At 46.3% G+C, this 17,302-nt stretch overlaps 1 protein-coding gene across 3 annotated transcripts in view; it reads right to left on the reverse strand.

The window, feature by feature from the left end:
- Nucleotides 1-2,551: 2,551 nt before the first annotated feature.
- The window catches only part of GRHL1 (grainyhead like transcription factor 1), a 44,088-nt gene continuing 29,337 nt past the window's right edge, over nt 2,552-17,302 (reverse strand). For all 3 annotated transcript variants that reach the window (XM_030037915.2, XM_030037914.1, XM_030037916.2), the window contains exons 10-16: nt 14,649-14,736; nt 12,242-12,381; nt 10,769-10,806; nt 10,578-10,666; nt 8,696-8,781; nt 6,831-6,895; nt 2,552-5,773 (exon numbers count right to left, since the gene is read on the reverse strand). In XM_030037915.2, coding sequence (XP_029893775.1) covers nt 5,659-5,773; nt 6,831-6,895; nt 8,696-8,781; nt 10,578-10,666; nt 10,769-10,806; nt 12,242-12,381; nt 14,649-14,736 — 621 coding nt within the window. In that variant the 3' untranslated portion in view covers nt 2,552-5,658. The remainder of the gene's footprint in view (nt 5,774-6,830; nt 6,896-8,695; nt 8,782-10,577; nt 10,667-10,768; nt 10,807-12,241; nt 12,382-14,648; nt 14,737-17,302) is intronic.

Genomic DNA, 17,302 nt, shown 5'->3' on the forward strand with positions numbered 1-17,302 from the left:
GCCAGCGCTGCCCGGCCGGGGCTCCATCCGGCTCCCCTCATCCGCCAGGCACCCAGGAACCACGGGACGCTGGGGAACCGCGGGACTCGATTCGCCTGCCTTTCCCCACGTCGCTTCGCCCCCGCTCCAGATTTCACTCCAATTTACGCCATCTTTTCCAGCCTGGCGGTAGCAACCACCCACACGCCATGCTCCATCATCCCTCGCTGCCATCGATCCCTGAGCCCGGGGCTGTCCCCACCTCCAGGCATCGAACCCCCGAGAGGCACAAACACTTTTCCACCGTGTTCCCACTCTTCAGAGCTGCTGCCAGCCTCAGCCACGCACCTTTCCTCTGCCCAGCGCGTGCTTCCCACCCATCAAACTGGGGAGGAGGCGACGGACCCGCGGGCCAGCGCCAGGCTCGGGATGCCGCCCGAGACAACCAGCACTGCAGCGGGAGCACGCAAGTTCAACCCCATTGACACTGGTCACCAGCTGGTATTTGCACACGCGTATGCAGCCTGCAGGATGTCCGCGCTGGAGAGATGGCAAAATAAATAACGCTTAAGCCAGCAGGCATGCCGTCTATTCGCAAGCTGTGTGCGCAGGCAAACAGATCGATGCGCATTGCCCTGCGCAAACAAGAAACTGCAAGATGCACCAAAAACCCCGCAACCACCCCAGCGACAGCAGCTACTGAAACTAGCCAAGAAGAAAAGAAAAGCCAAAATATCCCTTCTGCAGTATTGTAAGCTACGCAAATGTAGCCAGCACTGGTGGTATGGTAGGGTAGTCCAAGATCAAAGAGCAAAACAAGTTATAAAAGCTCCTATTTTTTTCATTAGACCAATTCATCTAGTTGAGGTGTCATCTAAATATTATCTAATATTAAATAATTTAATCTTAATAATAAATCAAATCATCTAAAATACCAAACAAACCAAACAGAGGAGCATGTAAGCTCTATGCTCTTGCAAAGCCTTGAGAAAAAGCTCTTGCAATTAACAAGACAAAAGATCCATCAAGAAGCTGCAGAATTCAGCTTTCCCATAGGAAAAGAGATCAGATCTTAAAAGCTTAACTAAATGTTTGTGATATTAAAGCCCCGAGCCACACCCCAGGGAAGTAGCACGGATCCCCCTGTAAGGCTGCCTGGCTTGGGAGTTCAAAGCTTCGTCTTTGGGAGTTCACCTTTCATCCACTGATGCTCTGCTGCAGATAAGACCTGCTTAAAAACACGCTTTAAATTCACTTGAATAGAAAAGAGCCGACAGGGTGGCAGGAGGCGGCGGGAGGGCTGGCGCAGGCACACACGGGCACACACCGCATAAAGGCTTCGGAAGATGGAGGTATCGCGTGCCCAGAGGAGAGGGGGTAGCAGACATTTCGCAGCCGGCCCGAGAGCAGATCCACCCTCACGCCGAGGTTTGCTGGGAGATGGCCGCCACGCTGCAAACGGACTGTACGGGGGCTAAACCCTGCTCAAACTTTCAGCAGGCACCGACTCGGGTGGAGATGATACTCAGCATCCCCCAGCACTTTTGCATCACCCAGTGCACCCCAGGACTTGCTGGGTGACATCCTGCAGCATCTTCCTACACCTGAGACACAAACCCTGCAAGTGCAGCCCATATGAGAACTAGAAATAAATAAGTTAATAAATAAAAAGCATTACTGGCCTTCTTCTAGCCCAGAAATCTTCTGCCACCCACGCTGCTCCCCACTGAGCCCCGGGCATGCCGACACAAACCCAGCAGTTGGGAACGTGCTGGCGCAGAAGCTGCCCCACAGCAGCACCCCGCAACCACTGCAGGGACTGGGGAGCCAGCTAAAGCAAAAGCTTATCGAGACATTTTCTGACAGTGAAAAAGAGGAGGTGAACACCTCTCCAGACGCTAGAGCAGCAGCAGCGTTAAGATTCTTCTGGAGAACTAGCACGGACTATAACTGAGTGTTTTCATCTCAGGGAAGTCAATGCTTGCAGCTTCACCGGTGGTCCCCTGCACCTCCTGGGAAGTGCCAGTTATGACCAGCTCCTCCTGGAAAGACACCCACTGCGATCACGGGCTGGTGATTACACACAGCACCGTGGACCTGGCAGCCAGGGACAGCCGCTGGCACCGCTGCGAGCCCACAGCTCGCCCCTCCAGGCACGGGAGACCCCATCTGCCCCTGCACGGGGCGCAGAAGGCAGCAATGCCCCCGATGCTTTTGTTCAACCTCCAGCAGAGACCGTCAGGCATCACCGACCCACTGCACATCTGAGCTTACCAATGGTTGGTTGGTTTTGGTTTACTGCCAAAGGAAAGGGTCCCACGGAAACAAAATGCTACACAGCTTCCCCGCACCAAAAGTGAACGAAGTCAGCTGAAATCAAGCAGGGAATGAGAACGGGACTAAGCATTTCTTATGAGGAATAACAGCAAGGCTGGCATTGGGATTATTTTCTTCTGCAAAGAAGAGAAGAGAAACTAGAAAATGATCACTGGGGTTTTGTTTTATAGATCCCCTGTCAATGGAAAAATAAAGGGGTAAGAGCAGATGCTTTTACTATAGAAAAGACTCATCATTAGAAATGAACATATAAAATTTAATAGCTTGGTTTAAAATACATTTTCAATTAAAAAACAGCAGGCAAACAAAAAAAAAATTGGTTTCATAAAACATACATGACATTGCTGCTACTGTTAAAAGACCCGTGTCCCAGTATATCTTATAGTGGAAAACAATCGTCAGATTTAGTTCACATACTTCATTAAGCAGTAAAAAGAAATAACATTCATGTCAATCTTACCTCTATGGAGACTCTAAATCTACTTCCCTGACCCTAGACTGAGTTTCTGTAATAAAACTTCAATTTTCAATAAAAATGTGTAAATATATATACGTATTCTATATATCAGGTTTTAAAAAAATTCCCTTGCCATAGTAACATTATTCCCGTGACTGATGAAGGGAAGCCCAAGCGGCGGGTTGGTGTCGGCTGGGTACGAGTCCCATGGCTGCTCTGCAGGCGGTGGATTCCTGTACGGGGTGGCACGTGCCGGCCAAGTCTCTTCAGTGCCGTACTGCACTCTGGCTTCAAGCCCACGGGCTCCGTCCACACGCCCGCAGCCGTGGATGCATCCGTGCGGAGTTTGCTCGACTCTGGCCACAGAGCAAAGAGGGGAGCACGCCGCACCCAGAGCGTTGGCAATACTCCGTGGGGCCCGTCAGTGGAGGAGGAGGAGGGAGGGGGTAATGGAGCAGTCTATGAACCAGCTCAGGATTGGTCCAAACACAAATCCCAAAATACTGCATTTCATATAAATCATTAAAAAAATATGGTGGGGAGGGACTTCAAGTGGTCACCTAGTCTCAGCACCAAGGGAAAATCAACTATAGCTGTGAGAGTCCAGAGATACCTTCGCCCAGCCTGGCTCTGAAGACCTCTGATGCCAAACTCCAACGCCTCCCTGGGCAACTTGCTCTTCTCACTAGAAAAAGCCACCTTGACACCTAACCTGAATTTCTGCAATTTACGCCCACTACTTCTCATTGTGCTTGCGACGGACTGGGAGAACGCTCCCACGCGTTGGGAGGCTGCTCCCCTCAACCTTCCCTTCTGAAGATGACCCCTCACCAGGCAACTCACGCAGCCCTTCCTCCTCGGAAGCCGCAAGCTCTGGCTGAAGGACTGGGCGGTCTGGCCTCTCGGGGACATCCGACAGGACTGGGCTCTGCTGGAAGGGCACAGCGCTCCAGCAGAGGCCTCGGCAATGCCAAGTAGAGCAAAAGGCAGGTCTCCTATTTCTTGCAGGCCATGCTCCTGTTTATCAACTCAACATGGCATTTGCCTCCCTCTTCCAAACAGCAGCATGACACAGCTGAACAACATTCGGTTACAACTCGTTAACCGTTAAGTAGAATCGTTAACCATTAAGTAGAATCATATCCTACTTTTCCAGGCTATTTCTCCAGCCTATCCAGATTGACCTTCACATCCTAGGTGAGGCACATGCAGCTCTTTCCAGCTTTGTGCTGTCTGAAAATGTTATAAACCTCTTTCATTATCCAGATCCCTAACAAAAGCACTAAGTGACACTGGACCTGGTACTCACACTCATCTGCTCACCCTGTAATGCAGGTTTTTGCCTTACAGCCAAGTGCTGCTATTTAAGTGTTCCCCTCTCACTTGCTACTAACCAGAGGGTGCCTCTCCTTCATAAGCACATGCACGTGATGAGTAAATACTGTACAATCTACTGCAGAGCAGTATTTTCTGGAGGTGTCTGGCACTCCCAGCTGGGGCTAGGCTCAAGATACCTGCTACCAGCTGCCCATTTGGTCTCTCCACCTCAGCAGCAGGTCAATGCCCAACGATGTACATAACACCAGGAAAGCTTAACCTGCTTGCAGCCCCTAGTCCCCACTAACACTTGGCCTGCTGCGCCAGGTTGCCACCTTCCTCTCTCAAAAGCCTTGCTTGTGCACTTCCAAGTCCTTGACATCCTAGGTAGGACCTTGCAAGCTGGCTCCGACCCACGGGTTCATCCAGCCTGAACTGCTGTTAAGGCTCAGCTGGATGCTGCCCGCAAGTACGCTACTGCAGGAAAAAAATCCACCCTCCAGGAGACCTTCTTCCTGAGCCCCAGAAGTGAGATTTCAAGGAAGCTGCATCTGCTCAGCTCCTCTTGGGACCCAGCTCTCAGACTCAACCCAAATCACCTCCCAGGGCAGCCGTACGCAGCCGTTTCAGGGGTCAAACTGGCAGTTCATAGGAGAAGCCAGGACTGCTGTCGCCTGGCTGTGCAGGAGGGTTTAGGAGTGAGCTGGTACCTTTTTCCTTCCATGCAGGAAGATCCATGTCGAACAAGCAGGTCTCTTGTGCCTTCTATGAAAGTACAAATGTGTGCTCACCTTTGGTGCGTGTTAAGGGTTTGTCTGTTTTTAAATAGCTACATTAAATATCTGTTTTCTCTGTATATGGCATCCTTTTAGATGGGCTTCATTGCATATATTCACGGTATATACAGAACACCGTATTTTATATATATTATATATCACTTGTATGTACACATTTACAAACCTTCAAAAAAATATTGCACTTATATACAATGTAGCTTCATCTGATGAGAGTTCACACAGTTACTAAGGCGAGTTCTTCATAAGCAAGGCAGTTTTACGTTCCCCCCCCCAAATGACACAAGTGATTTCAACAAGTCTGCCCTGTTCAAGAGTAAACATTATAAAGACCTTTCTCCAACCTGCATGCAATTCCTACTAGTATCAATTAGTAGTTTTGCAGCTCTACCTAGCAGAAAACAGCCCAATAAAATGGTATTAGCTGATAACGGGCTCAAACATGGATACTGAATAGATAAATAAGATATCATCACTCTAAAAGGCCACCTTCCAGGAGTTTTCCCCTCCCTTATTTACTAGTGTTTTATACACGCTCTCTAATCGCAGATCTTTGTTCGCTCATTTCAAGTGCAAATAAGGTCATGAGCATTGCAATGTTCTTTGGAAAGAACAGAAACACAAATGTATTAAGCAAAACCACTGCTCTGTTCCCCAGAACAAGTCAACACCTGGCTTTCTTCTGGAGAAGGCGATTAGTGTTTTGCCCAACATCCTAAATTATGAGAAAAATGTTAACTTGAGACCTTTAAAATCCACAGAGGATCCATGATCTTAGATCTCAGTGAGAGTGAGCTTGTAAGATCCTCCAACTTCTTCAATCTGCAACTGGAAGGTATCTTCGTTAGAATAGTGTTTCACAATGTTATCATCCATGTTGACCAGAATTCTGGAAAAATAAAGTAAGTCAGGGAAATATTACAGTACTAAATGCTAAAGACAGCAAAGGCGCCCTCAAGTCTCAGAAAGTCTGGGCTGCCCAGAGGTAATGCAAGATGCCTGCTCACCTATCATCTCTGACCCATTGCTTCCTATAGCAGATTTAGCTGTTCCTACCCAAACCTGCCATCAAGGCTTGCAGCCGTGCTTCTAGGATCTGAACGAAAGGGTTAAGTCTTGGCTCCTGGCAGAACTGGGAGAAATCCTTCTGAAGCTCCAGACGCTTGGGCAACCTTGGGGCTCTGAACTGGTTTGTCTGACAGCCAGTGGTTTAGCTATCATCAATTCAAACCTCTTCCAGTTGTTCTGGTGGATTAATTCTGCTATGAAAGCACAAGCCTTGAAACTACATTCCAAAAGTGATGAAAGGACGTATTTTTCCAGCTAGAGGGGCTTTGGGGAAGGGGCTAAGACACCGAAGTGACTTTAGAGAAAAAAACCAAGAAAATTACTGAGAGATTAAAAGGAAAACCAAAAGCAGACATGTTCAGGGACTCGACCATTTATGTTACAAAATAAAAGGACTGTGGAGCGTGGCCTCTGTGAGGAACAGGTACTTCACAAGTAAAGCTCTCTTCAGTTTAGCACATAAAAAGACAAGCAGGTGCAGTAATTGTACCCAAACGTGGACATGGCGAGTACCACTGGAACAATTTAACATGGGTTAAAGCAGGTTCTTTGTCACTGGGAGTCTTTAAACAAACTGAACCCTTCTTCCTCTGACACGATCAACTCTGGCTCAAATAGCAATTAACTTGGAGAGGTCCTATGACTTGTATTTACCCAGGAAGTCAGACTACATATTTCTATAGGACCCTTCCAGTCTTCCGCTCTATGAATGACATTGGAATAGGATTAATACATTGCGTGCACACACAAACACAAGCATCTGTGAATGGCATTTGTGTATGTGCAGTGCATGGAGGAATTATAAAGCAGATTTGCCTGCAGGCCTGAAAAAAAGGAGTTCGTATTCTCAGACAGTCACTGCACAGGTACATACTCACCCTTTTTTACATTTTTTGAAGATTTTTCCTATTTTGTCAAAAGGAACATCATACTTGTCAGATATCTAGAACAAAAGAAAGCAAGCATTGGTGAAGCAAGGAGACTGCTGGCATTGTCTTCCACTTACTATTTTACAGAAAGGAACAAAAAACAACTGCTGTGCCCTATAAAGGCAATACTAAATCCTGAACTATAGCATAAGCCTGCAGATGAGAAACCCTCCTCTGCAGTTTGCCAACTTCCGTGCAAAAAAATTGAATCATGCTCTAAACCTGGCCACTGACTTTTCATACAGCAACCCCCTGCCCCCACACCAAAAAGCCCACGCATCAAAAAACCACACCACACTTTGGCTCTCATCCTCTCTTGGCTCTCTGTTCCCTTAGCATATCAAAACCCATTTTTAAATTCAGTGTCAAAGGGATCAGGTGAAAACTAGTCATCGCAGTGGCTGGTGCAGGAAGAAAATAGCAACAGAGCAAAGACCTCTGCTGCTAAGGACACGAGCCGATCAGAAACGTCCCCCTTGCCTAGCAGGGTGACCTCAGTGTGAAACCACAGCCACTAGCCCTGGCACTTCACCATACAAACCTTCAGAAAGTCACGAGGTCAGTAACCTAAGCCTGGTTTACTTTGGCAAATTGCTCTATCACACCGACAGCAAGTACCAAACCAACGTGCCGTTTTCAGGGTGCAAAGGCACAGGGGGCTTCCTCCAAGCTACAGCTGTGAGCTCTTGGTTCCTTGCTTTAAGAAGCCAAAAGTGAAACAACAAAGGTGCAGCTTCACTTCAAGACCATGGGATAAGGGAGGACTTCACAGCCTTCAATCGCCCTCCCCATTAGCCCCCACCTCCAGCCTGCCTGCGCTGGCAAAGCTCCACAGCCAGGAGTGAGCTTCAGCTTACAGAACCATCTCTGGGTCCCAAAGCTAACAGCAAGACCTGGCTGTACAGCCCCAAAGCCTCCGTCCTCTGAGCACTGACAAGGCATTAGTCACAGAAGGAGACAGCCAGAAACGTCAGTTTTGAGCTTGTGCCAAACATTACACCATTCCTCGGAGTTAAACTCTGTATTTCCTTTGCAGCAGTGCAGCAGCAGGGGCAGTGGAAGGCTATTTTGGAAGTCAAGTACCAGAGAGCAATTTCATGCACGTGTGCACAGATATATAAAACTCTTCAAGCACACTCAGAAGCCGGGACTTGGAGCTCTTCATAAGCAGGTTATGAAGGGGGAGGGGAGGCCCCAAACAAGGCTTTGAAAGGCTGAAATAAACCCAAGCTACTGAACATATGCTGGAAATCACTCCATCTTCTAATTAAAATACCCTTTCTGACATGAGAGACATCCACAGTGGGAGTCTGTTGACCATTTTTTGACCAAGAAAAAAAAAAAAAAAAAGTAGGAATGTAGTAGGAAAAGACCTACACAGCTGCTTCTTCAGCTTGGCCAAAGCAGAGCCCGCACAAGAAGTGAGCCTGGAAGGCTCTCTCTCCAGAAGCATCTGTCATTTTGGGACTATGTTGGATATCCAGTCATCAAGCTTGACACACCTGGATTTTCACGAAGGCTGAGAAACACTTTCTTACACCCAAACCCCAGAGATGTGAGGTAAGGTACTTAAAAAGTAAGCTTTCTGAAGTCCCTTAATAATGCATTAAAGCATTAACCACATTAATTTCCATTAGCGAAAGGAAATCAGCCTTACATTTCTTATCCACAAGAACAGGAATGTGGGGACACAACCTGTGATTGAGACTCTAGCTCCTGTGACTGTCCAGTGTATAAGGACTGGATAGCCAGGGACTACACTCGTTTTTTTCTCAAACTGGAGGAAAGGACTATAAAACAGCCTTATTACTTACCGCTTCCATTAGGCCTTTCAGAGATGGTGTCTTTAACATTAGCGCATCAAAGACTTCCTCTGACTCTTTTCGGACATACAGCAACACTGAAAAGTAAATCAGAGAGAGGAATTTACTGCATAATTGCTCCTCAAAAATGATCTGTGTATGACAGTGGCTAAGTACAGAGTAATATACATTGAGGATCTCATGGAGAAATATACATACATACATTCAATATACATTGAAGACTGCATCACAAACATGCATAGCTAGGTTAGCTCAAAACATAGTTTTTGCACACAGAAATACTGCATGCTCAAATATCTTTATTGTCAAAATACTTTTAAATTTTTCGCTATTTGCTATTTTCTCTATTATTTGAAAAGAAAAAAAGGTTATATTTGAAACACAGAAAGGTGGAATGCAAAACACACAGCTTTAAGACTCTTGGGTATCTATCTCACAGGTCATCTGCCATAAGACGTTGCACAATAAAATGATTTGACAGATGCTACCACAGCAGGTGAAGCCATCCTAGACACCTCCTCATTTTTAAATAATTTATTTGTACAGTCCTCTGCTCCTTCTATGGTGTCTCATCTCTCTTCCTACCCCTTGCCATGTTTCAGTAATACTCATACCACCCCAGCTGACACACAATGCAGACTTAGTCTCCTTCTAGGAGGGGAACAAAAGAATAAAAAACCCAATTAGGTAAGCATCCCTAGCATTCTCAAGCTAGCAGAGAGTCATTGTATGTAACGTCAGCCTCATTAAAAACTGCATTAAGGCTGAGGAATAAGCCATGAGAGCAAGAAAGCTTGGACTTCAACAGCTTTACTGTCTTTAATCCATCTTCTAATGACTAGGTATTGCAGCCTGGATTGTTTACAAGGGTTCATCAGCCACAGCTTTGACACACCTGCAACACAGAACAATTACTGACATATCTAATTGAACAAGGTGAACTCAGGACAGCACAGCACCTTGATGATTTCCTCTGCTAAAGGCAGGTTTAAAAAAGGACTGTAGATTTAAAAATGAAGACAGCACACACACTCTCGCTTACAGCACAGGTTGGGTGACATACCAGCCAAAGGAGAGAGAATCCCATGGGTCTCGTTTTATGGCATATAGCAACAAGAAAAACCAAGCCTAATTTCCTTTTATAAAATCCATCCTTCCTTACTAGTTTATCCAGACTACAGAAGCACGGCTGCATTAAGGTCAGATTTGCTAGACTTAACCTTTGCCTCATCACAAGTTTAATCCTCCTCTTTTAATCCTTTAAGCTTTGTCGTGGTCCTTCCACACATGACTCTCATCAGGCAGGTAGTCCTCTACACCATCTCCAAAGGGACCTCTCGTGTCCTTCCACAACGACATCCAATCCCACATCGAATTGCAAAGGTCGACAACAGGTTAAAAATAAGCAGAATCTTCTCTCAGTTTGGCTCTCAGCAGCGAACAGCCCATTTTCTGGCACCATAAAAGATGCAACAGTTTTATACCCAGAACCAGTTCTTGGCATTCATTGTTTAAAGTCCTAGAGAAGATGTCCAAAGTATTTTGTAGTGGATTATGTGATGAATTCTCTCCACCAATCCACCAAGGAGATTGGTAAACTGCTCACCTCCTCTGAGTCTCTTTCCTTACAGGTTCAGAGCCAATTAGTATCTGAGTTGGCAGAAAAACCCAGAAATCCTGACACTCTAAAAGATTTGCAGAGCTGAACTACATCCTGATATACAAACGCTTTCTATTACTACTCAAAGCCAGAAAAATGAGGCTAAAGTATACTCCAAAATAAATTAAAACAATTCTTTAACCTCAGATGCATCTCTCTATTATGACGGACAAATACTCCAATAATTTAGTCTCTGAAAGAAGAAAATAATACCTCTTTTTGGCTCTTCTATTCTGGCCATCTTATTTGGAGTAGCAATAAAGTCCTCTTCACCAATATAGGCTCCTCTCTTCAGGTTGGAGCTGTCATTGACAAGGCAAAAAGTTAGCAACAGTACAATTACAGGGACTTACCCCTCTGTCTGAGGGCAAGACTTCAGTAGGCTGAAGTAGCACAGCTCTTACCTTTCACCCTCCAGTTCTTCTGAAGCAACAGGAAGGACCTTTTAAAACAAAGGGGAGATTTTCTTGACATACACACCGAAAACCACGCGCGCAATTAGCTAGCTAGTGAGAACCTTATGTGGCACTCAGTCCTCGGAAAACTCTACAAAGGGCTCTGAGCGCTACAAAACAAAGTTGCATAAGGACAGACCCATTAGCTGATATAACATGGTCTTGCTAAGCAACGGTCTCCCCATCCCTCTAAGTGCTATCCGTTAATAGCAACTTAGCAATAGCTTTGTTTGCATTAAAGAGTCACTGGCATGGAACAACAATCCTGCTGCATCCAGCATGAGCAGAGGTCCAACAGCATCAAGTTAAAGCAGAGGGAACCCCTGAGCTCATGGCTGGAGCTGCAAGGGACAGGCAGATAGCTCACCCGTCCAACTCACTCGTAAGCACATCAGCACAAGACAGGGGAAAGTAAGGCTGTCAAGTGGGGAGCCAGCCACGGCTATACTATTAGAAGTAAGATGCTTTGGTCCAAGCAATAAGCATTGGCCTTCATTTTAATATACAAATAATACTTGCGCTTAGGGTTGTGAAAATTTTATCCAGAACTAGAATTAATTTCCTCTTATTAGCTTTCAACCCTGTATCAAACGACACTTTGGCTCAATCTTCCAAAAGCCAGTAAGCACCACCTTTACCTCTTTTGATAAAGAGAAATCAAAGGATCTCAAATGAGAGAGACAGGAACACACAAGAGCTAACCAGCTTTCTATCTGGACTAGCGTAGAGTCTTCTGACAGAGCTCAGCACTAGAGCCTTCATAGGAAAACATGCGGAAAAGTCAGCGTTACAGATACACAAGTTTATTCTCCATCCCTGTTAAGAGTGTAGGCAATGCTCTTAAAAAGTAAGGTTTAGATTCTGTTAGAGCATGCCAGAATTCCCAGCACAGGAAAGTTCCAAGATTTTGAAACTTGGTTGCACTCTAATTTTCTCCCCTTCCAGTTTCCTGTCAGCTGGGACTTTCCAGGAACGCTGAGGCAGGGCACTCTGGCAGCGGATCACAGAGCTGACACACTTGCCAGTGCCATAGAACGGCTCTTCACCCTGCAGCAGCAGGCTGGAGGAGCCCAAGGTCTACAGCAGCACAGCAGGAAACCAATGGATTTTACAAGAGAAAACCAGCCTGCAGTTCATTCAATGAACTCTCAGCTGGAGGCACTTCCAAAACATCATTTCAGGTTCATGGAAACGGGAGCTCATAGGCAAATAATTTATTCACAGAACGTCCCCAGTTAGCTCCAGCCGATGCGACTAGGAGCAATGTTTTCTTGCTCACGTGAGACTCAGCCTGTATTTGTTTACAGCCTCAGTGCAGATAGTCTGGCGTTTCACGTGTATATACATACACAGAGCATCCTAGGCTTTTTGCAAATACACCCCATAGCCCTCCTCATCCCCACACCCACGAGCTCTACTTACGTGAGCACCACGCTGAAGATTTGCAAAGTGAACGTCAGGAATGAAAAGGACTGGCTGAGTGTCTAGATCCATGAAGGGCTTGAAGATGGTGATGTCCGTACGTTTGTGTGAGGGAAGCATTGGCACTTTGACATCAGAAACTGCAGAGACCAAAGATTGGAATAGAGGATAGTGAAGACACTGATGAGGCTGTGGCTTTCCTACATCACTGAAGAGGCACATATGCTGCTGAACAGGGGTACTCTGTAGTCAGGGTCAAACAGAGAAGCTCCTGTGGTTGAAGAGTTTGAGGCTGGGTTGTCTACCTCTCAGATGAGGGCCTGGACCCTGAGGAACACCTTATTTCACAGAGGAGTAGGAGTTTGCTCCATCTCTCCAAATGAGCTGCTTGACTTTGTTCAGATATTAAACTGGGCTGGAGAACGGCCGGGCCACTCACCCCAGCAGAGAAACACAGGTCTTCCACATACCAAGCAAACCATCCAAACAGAGGGCAAAAGCTAGTCTGAGTCCCCTCTTCTCCCTATCCATTCCCTGAAAAGGTTGCTGACTTCCCATACCAGGAGGGCAGAAAGAAGACAGAGACAACCTGCAACAGCATGGTTCCAGTTGGGAACCTCCCCAACAGAAAACACCACAGAAGCACTATCACACTACAGAGGTGGTAAAAATACTTTCTTGCAAAATGCTCCATTTAGAGATACGTTTCGATTCCACACTTTTGAATTTTATATTTTTGTTCATCTCCTTGTTCATCCTGGTCACCTCAAGCTGCCAGACCCCAGTTCATCCCCCACTAAGACCAGCACCATCTCCCACAGAGCACTTGGGTTCTCATGACACACCAGCTGATGTGACACAAGCGACCAAGTGGACAGACTTCACCCACAAAGACCCGTTTGGGAGAGAGTGAGGCAAGAGGTGCCTTAAACTGCACTTCAGACATGTTCATGTCAAACTGACCCCAGCTGAAGACTTCCACTCATTTTACCAAGTGGAAACATTTCTATTTTGGGTCAAACCAGCTGCAAGCAAAACACTTCACTTCTCATGTTCCCAGGGGAAAATACACTTTTTTTCCCCTTGCAAAACTGATTTTTTTAAAGATTGCTCAATCCCTGTAAAAAATAACTTTGTCCAGAAGTCACAACCTATTTCTGCTGTTGATGAGTCCACGTGCATGCGTCATTTGTAATTCTGGAGGTGGGTATAACAGCTTATGGCTTAGAGCAATCAAAAACTTCCCACACAAGAACTAAACAGCAATGGATTGTACTTTCCAGGAAAAAAAAGGTCACATCAGGCTAAGCCCAAGCCTAGGAAATTCACACTGGAAAGCAGCTTTTGTAAAATCGTAAGATCCTGGAAATCTGTACTGAAACTGTTTGCACTTTCCAGCCATTACACAAAGGGCTGCAAGCAGTAATCTTTTGGGAGCCATCGGGGCTACGACATTTGTGAAATGCTAACAGTGTGCTAAACCTGCCTTTCACCATGTACTTTGGGAAAAAAACCAAACACCCAGCCCTTTCTGCAACTGCCCTTGAGCAAATGGGTTCCCTCGCAGCATAATCTTCTTCTGAAGCTGCTCCAGCAGCCTGTACCTGCTGCGTCAGGAAAATCCTGCCCAGCAAGCCATGAGGTGCATGCTTGTTGAACCAGTTGGACTGTTAATAGCACAGCTCCCACAAGCACACCGAGCAGAGCCAGGGAGAGCACGCACCGGCCCCGTGCAAAGGAAGAGCAGGGATACATGTTCCTCTAAGCAGCTCTGTTGGTGAATAACTAGTCATCCAAACACAGGATCTGTTGCAGTCATCTGCAGCAGTTAAAGGAAAGATGCTCAGCCAGAAGCAGCTCCACAGCTTTTACATACCACGAGTGTCAAGGCCTTCATACCCTTCACAACTTCTACTGAAATTATTTACTAAGGACCACTTTGCTCTAGAAGAGTGAACGTAAGGCTGGGAGGCTGGAGCCTCAGTCCCAAGGATGCCACCACCTTGCTGCACAGTTATAAATGCATTTTTAACGTAAGTTAAAGCCTACATTTAGGATCAAGGGGGAAACACTTGGAACAGCTCCAGTACTTGCTGCTACACAGAGCTGCAGGGGCTCCAGCAGTGCCCCAAAATCACATACTCACACTGTCATTTCAACTGCTAAAGACCATACCCAATTGAAAACATAGCAGGACCCTGTTTTGGACAGTAAGAACTAGGTAGAAGTGAAGTCCTAAGCGGCTCAGCACGTTGCAAAACACAATTAGTGGCTCCATAGGCAACTGCTTAAAACAAACGCTATTCCATAGGGGATAAAAATTGACTTAGGAGAGTTCTACTGCACAAGTTATTTGTAACCAAAATGAGATCTAATATTTAAAATACTGATGGAATATTCTACTTACAGGCATTCAACTGAGAGCTGGGGTCAGTGCACTTGCCTTTTCTTTTGCTTTGCTTTCGCTCTTCATCCCTGATCTTCCTCTCTGCTCCCTGCCAGACAAGAGATTAAGGGGAAGGGGGAGAAAGAGAGAGAGAAGGTATTTTTAGTTTTGGGGGTTGTTTTTCAGCTGCAGAGGCAGGAACACCGATTCTTTCAGAGCTGTTTGTGGAGGTCAGCTCCACAGTACCCGACCTGCAGGTTTGCCAGAGTGTGCCAACTTTGAGATCTGCCCAGTGTTTACTTTCAAGTCCTGTCATCGAATGAAATCCAACAAGCACATCCAAGATGCAAATACTTGCTTTTATTTCAAGTCAGATGGGGATATGATGACAAAAGATACCCACAGCTATAACAACTGTATGAAGTGTGAGATAAAATATATCTGAAGTGTTTAAAGCAGTAAAAACTTGCAAGTTCCCTCCGTTTAAGAGTTCACTAGATCATCATTAAATCCTTATCTATAAAAATCAAGCCACACTTGGATCACCAAGTGCAAGATACTTTCCAGCATGTTGCACATGGAGCTGGCAGCAGTTATATCAGCCTTCACTGATCTCAAGCTGAAGACATGCATAATTGTAAAGTAGGCATTACTTCTCTTTTTATCAGGGCTAGGCTATAAGGGAATCCACAGATACCTAACCAGGTTCTTGCCACAGTTCCTGGCCCTCCAAACCAAGCAGCAGGTTTTCTGCAAGGTGCAGGCAGCTATGATGGAGAGAAAGAAAGAAGAAGGTTTGTACTGGAATCGTGTTCATTCCTCCAGCTCTGCCTAGACCTCCCACGTGACTGTGGGTTAAGGCAGGAATGTCACATTGCCAGTTGCATAAGGTGATAAGCCCACAGCAGATCCCCAACACTCAATCCCGGTGCTACCACCACATCACTGCCCCAACTGGTATACACAAGTTCTACCAGTCTCCCAACACCTTCCTGCAAAGCAGGGTAAAAGGTAACAGTTATCTGGCCACAGGAAGCCATTATTTCTCACTGCCACCCCTGCAAAGCTGCCAAAGCACACCCACATCCTTGCAGGGTGCTAGAGGAAGACTGGATTAGTTATGGCAAACGATGTCAAAAAGCATGTGGCGATGGGGTGGGAAATGGTGCCTAACCCACAGCATGGAAAAAGCGGAACAGCACTCCCAACCTCACAGTAAATCAATACCCTATAGGTGACAGGATGCCTACGCCTGCTAGGTAGCAGCGGGCACATCTGCACTAGCAATAAAAAGGAAAGCTAGCCTAGCTATTTGATGTGCATTAACATATATCACCTTTTCTCTCACCTAACAGCAGTGACACAAGCAGCTTCAGGCAGCTGCTGTTAAAAAGAGAAGAAATTACTAATAAAGACACAGACATTGCCAGCTTTGGTTGACCCTGTAAAGCTGATACAGTCCACTACAGTGAAGACATCCCACCTAAACCTCAGCACAGCTGGACCTGCATTCCTCTGTGACTTCCCTTACCAGAATAGTCGCAACATTTCAGCTTGACAGCAGAAAGATCAGATTTGGCTCCAGCCCTGTCTTCTACCTTTCACATGGAAATAATAAAGTTCTGCTACTCAAACACTGTGCTACAGAGAACAGTACCTGCTTCCTCGTGGAGAAAGTGCCAATCCATTCAAGAGCACACATTTTGAGAAAACCTCTGCTCTCCCATACCTACAGAGTTCTGCTTGAAAGTCAGCTTGTTCCAGGCTACAGGGGCCCAGGTAAAAACATCTCAAATCCCACAAAAAAAAAGCAAGCCATGTCTTGATAGCAGGCTTTTCTGCCTTGCCAGTGGAGCTCAGCGACAGCCAGGACCAGACACTTTCGAAGAAAAAACACTGGGAATCCTGTATTCTGCAATTATGAAATAAATAAGCTTGTACCAAAGAGGTTTTCCAAACTTCATCCCCTAGAGAACAGCCTACAGTCTGAAAAGCAGGATTTCACACTCTCATCTCTGTGTTAAAGGCTGCAGGGTTGGGGTTTTTTCGTTGTTCTTTCCCTCAAAGTCTCCAGTTGTGTAACGGATTCTTGGGCTGAGAAAGGGAAGCAGCATTTTGGGGAGAGCTGTCATCCCTCCCTCCCACAGAGAGGTGTGATGTATTTGATAAGCAACAGAGATGCAGGGAGAGGATGCGACATCAAGTCATGACACACCGGGATCTGGACACTTCATGATGCCACGGGACTCCCTGCTTCCGTGTGCAGGCTGCATCAGTTGGATGTGCTCCAAAGACGGAGGGCTGCTCCTCGTCCCCTCTCTGCACACCCTCTCATGCTGGATGCAGCTCTGGCACACAGTCCACGAGCCATTCGAGGTCTTCCTCTACCCTGTGGCCCCAGCAACTGAGCTGCGAGGGGATACTGGTGGACAAAAAATTGGACACGACCTGGCAGTGTGCCCCTGCAGCCCAGAAAGCCAATCACATTCTGGGCTGCATCAAAAGAAGCATGGCCAGCAGGTCAAGGGAGGTGATTCTCCCCCTCTACTCCAGTCTCATGAGACCCCACCTGCAGTACTGCATTCAGCTCTGGGCCCTCCAACATAAGAAGGACATGGACCTGTTGGAGCAAGTCCAGAGGAGGACAAAAAAATGATCAGAGGGATGGAACACCT

This window comes from Aquila chrysaetos, chromosome 15 (genome assembly GCF_900496995.4).
Source record: "Aquila chrysaetos chrysaetos chromosome 15, bAquChr1.4, whole genome shotgun sequence".
Classification (NCBI taxonomy): Eukaryota; Metazoa; Chordata; class Aves; order Accipitriformes; family Accipitridae; genus Aquila; species Aquila chrysaetos.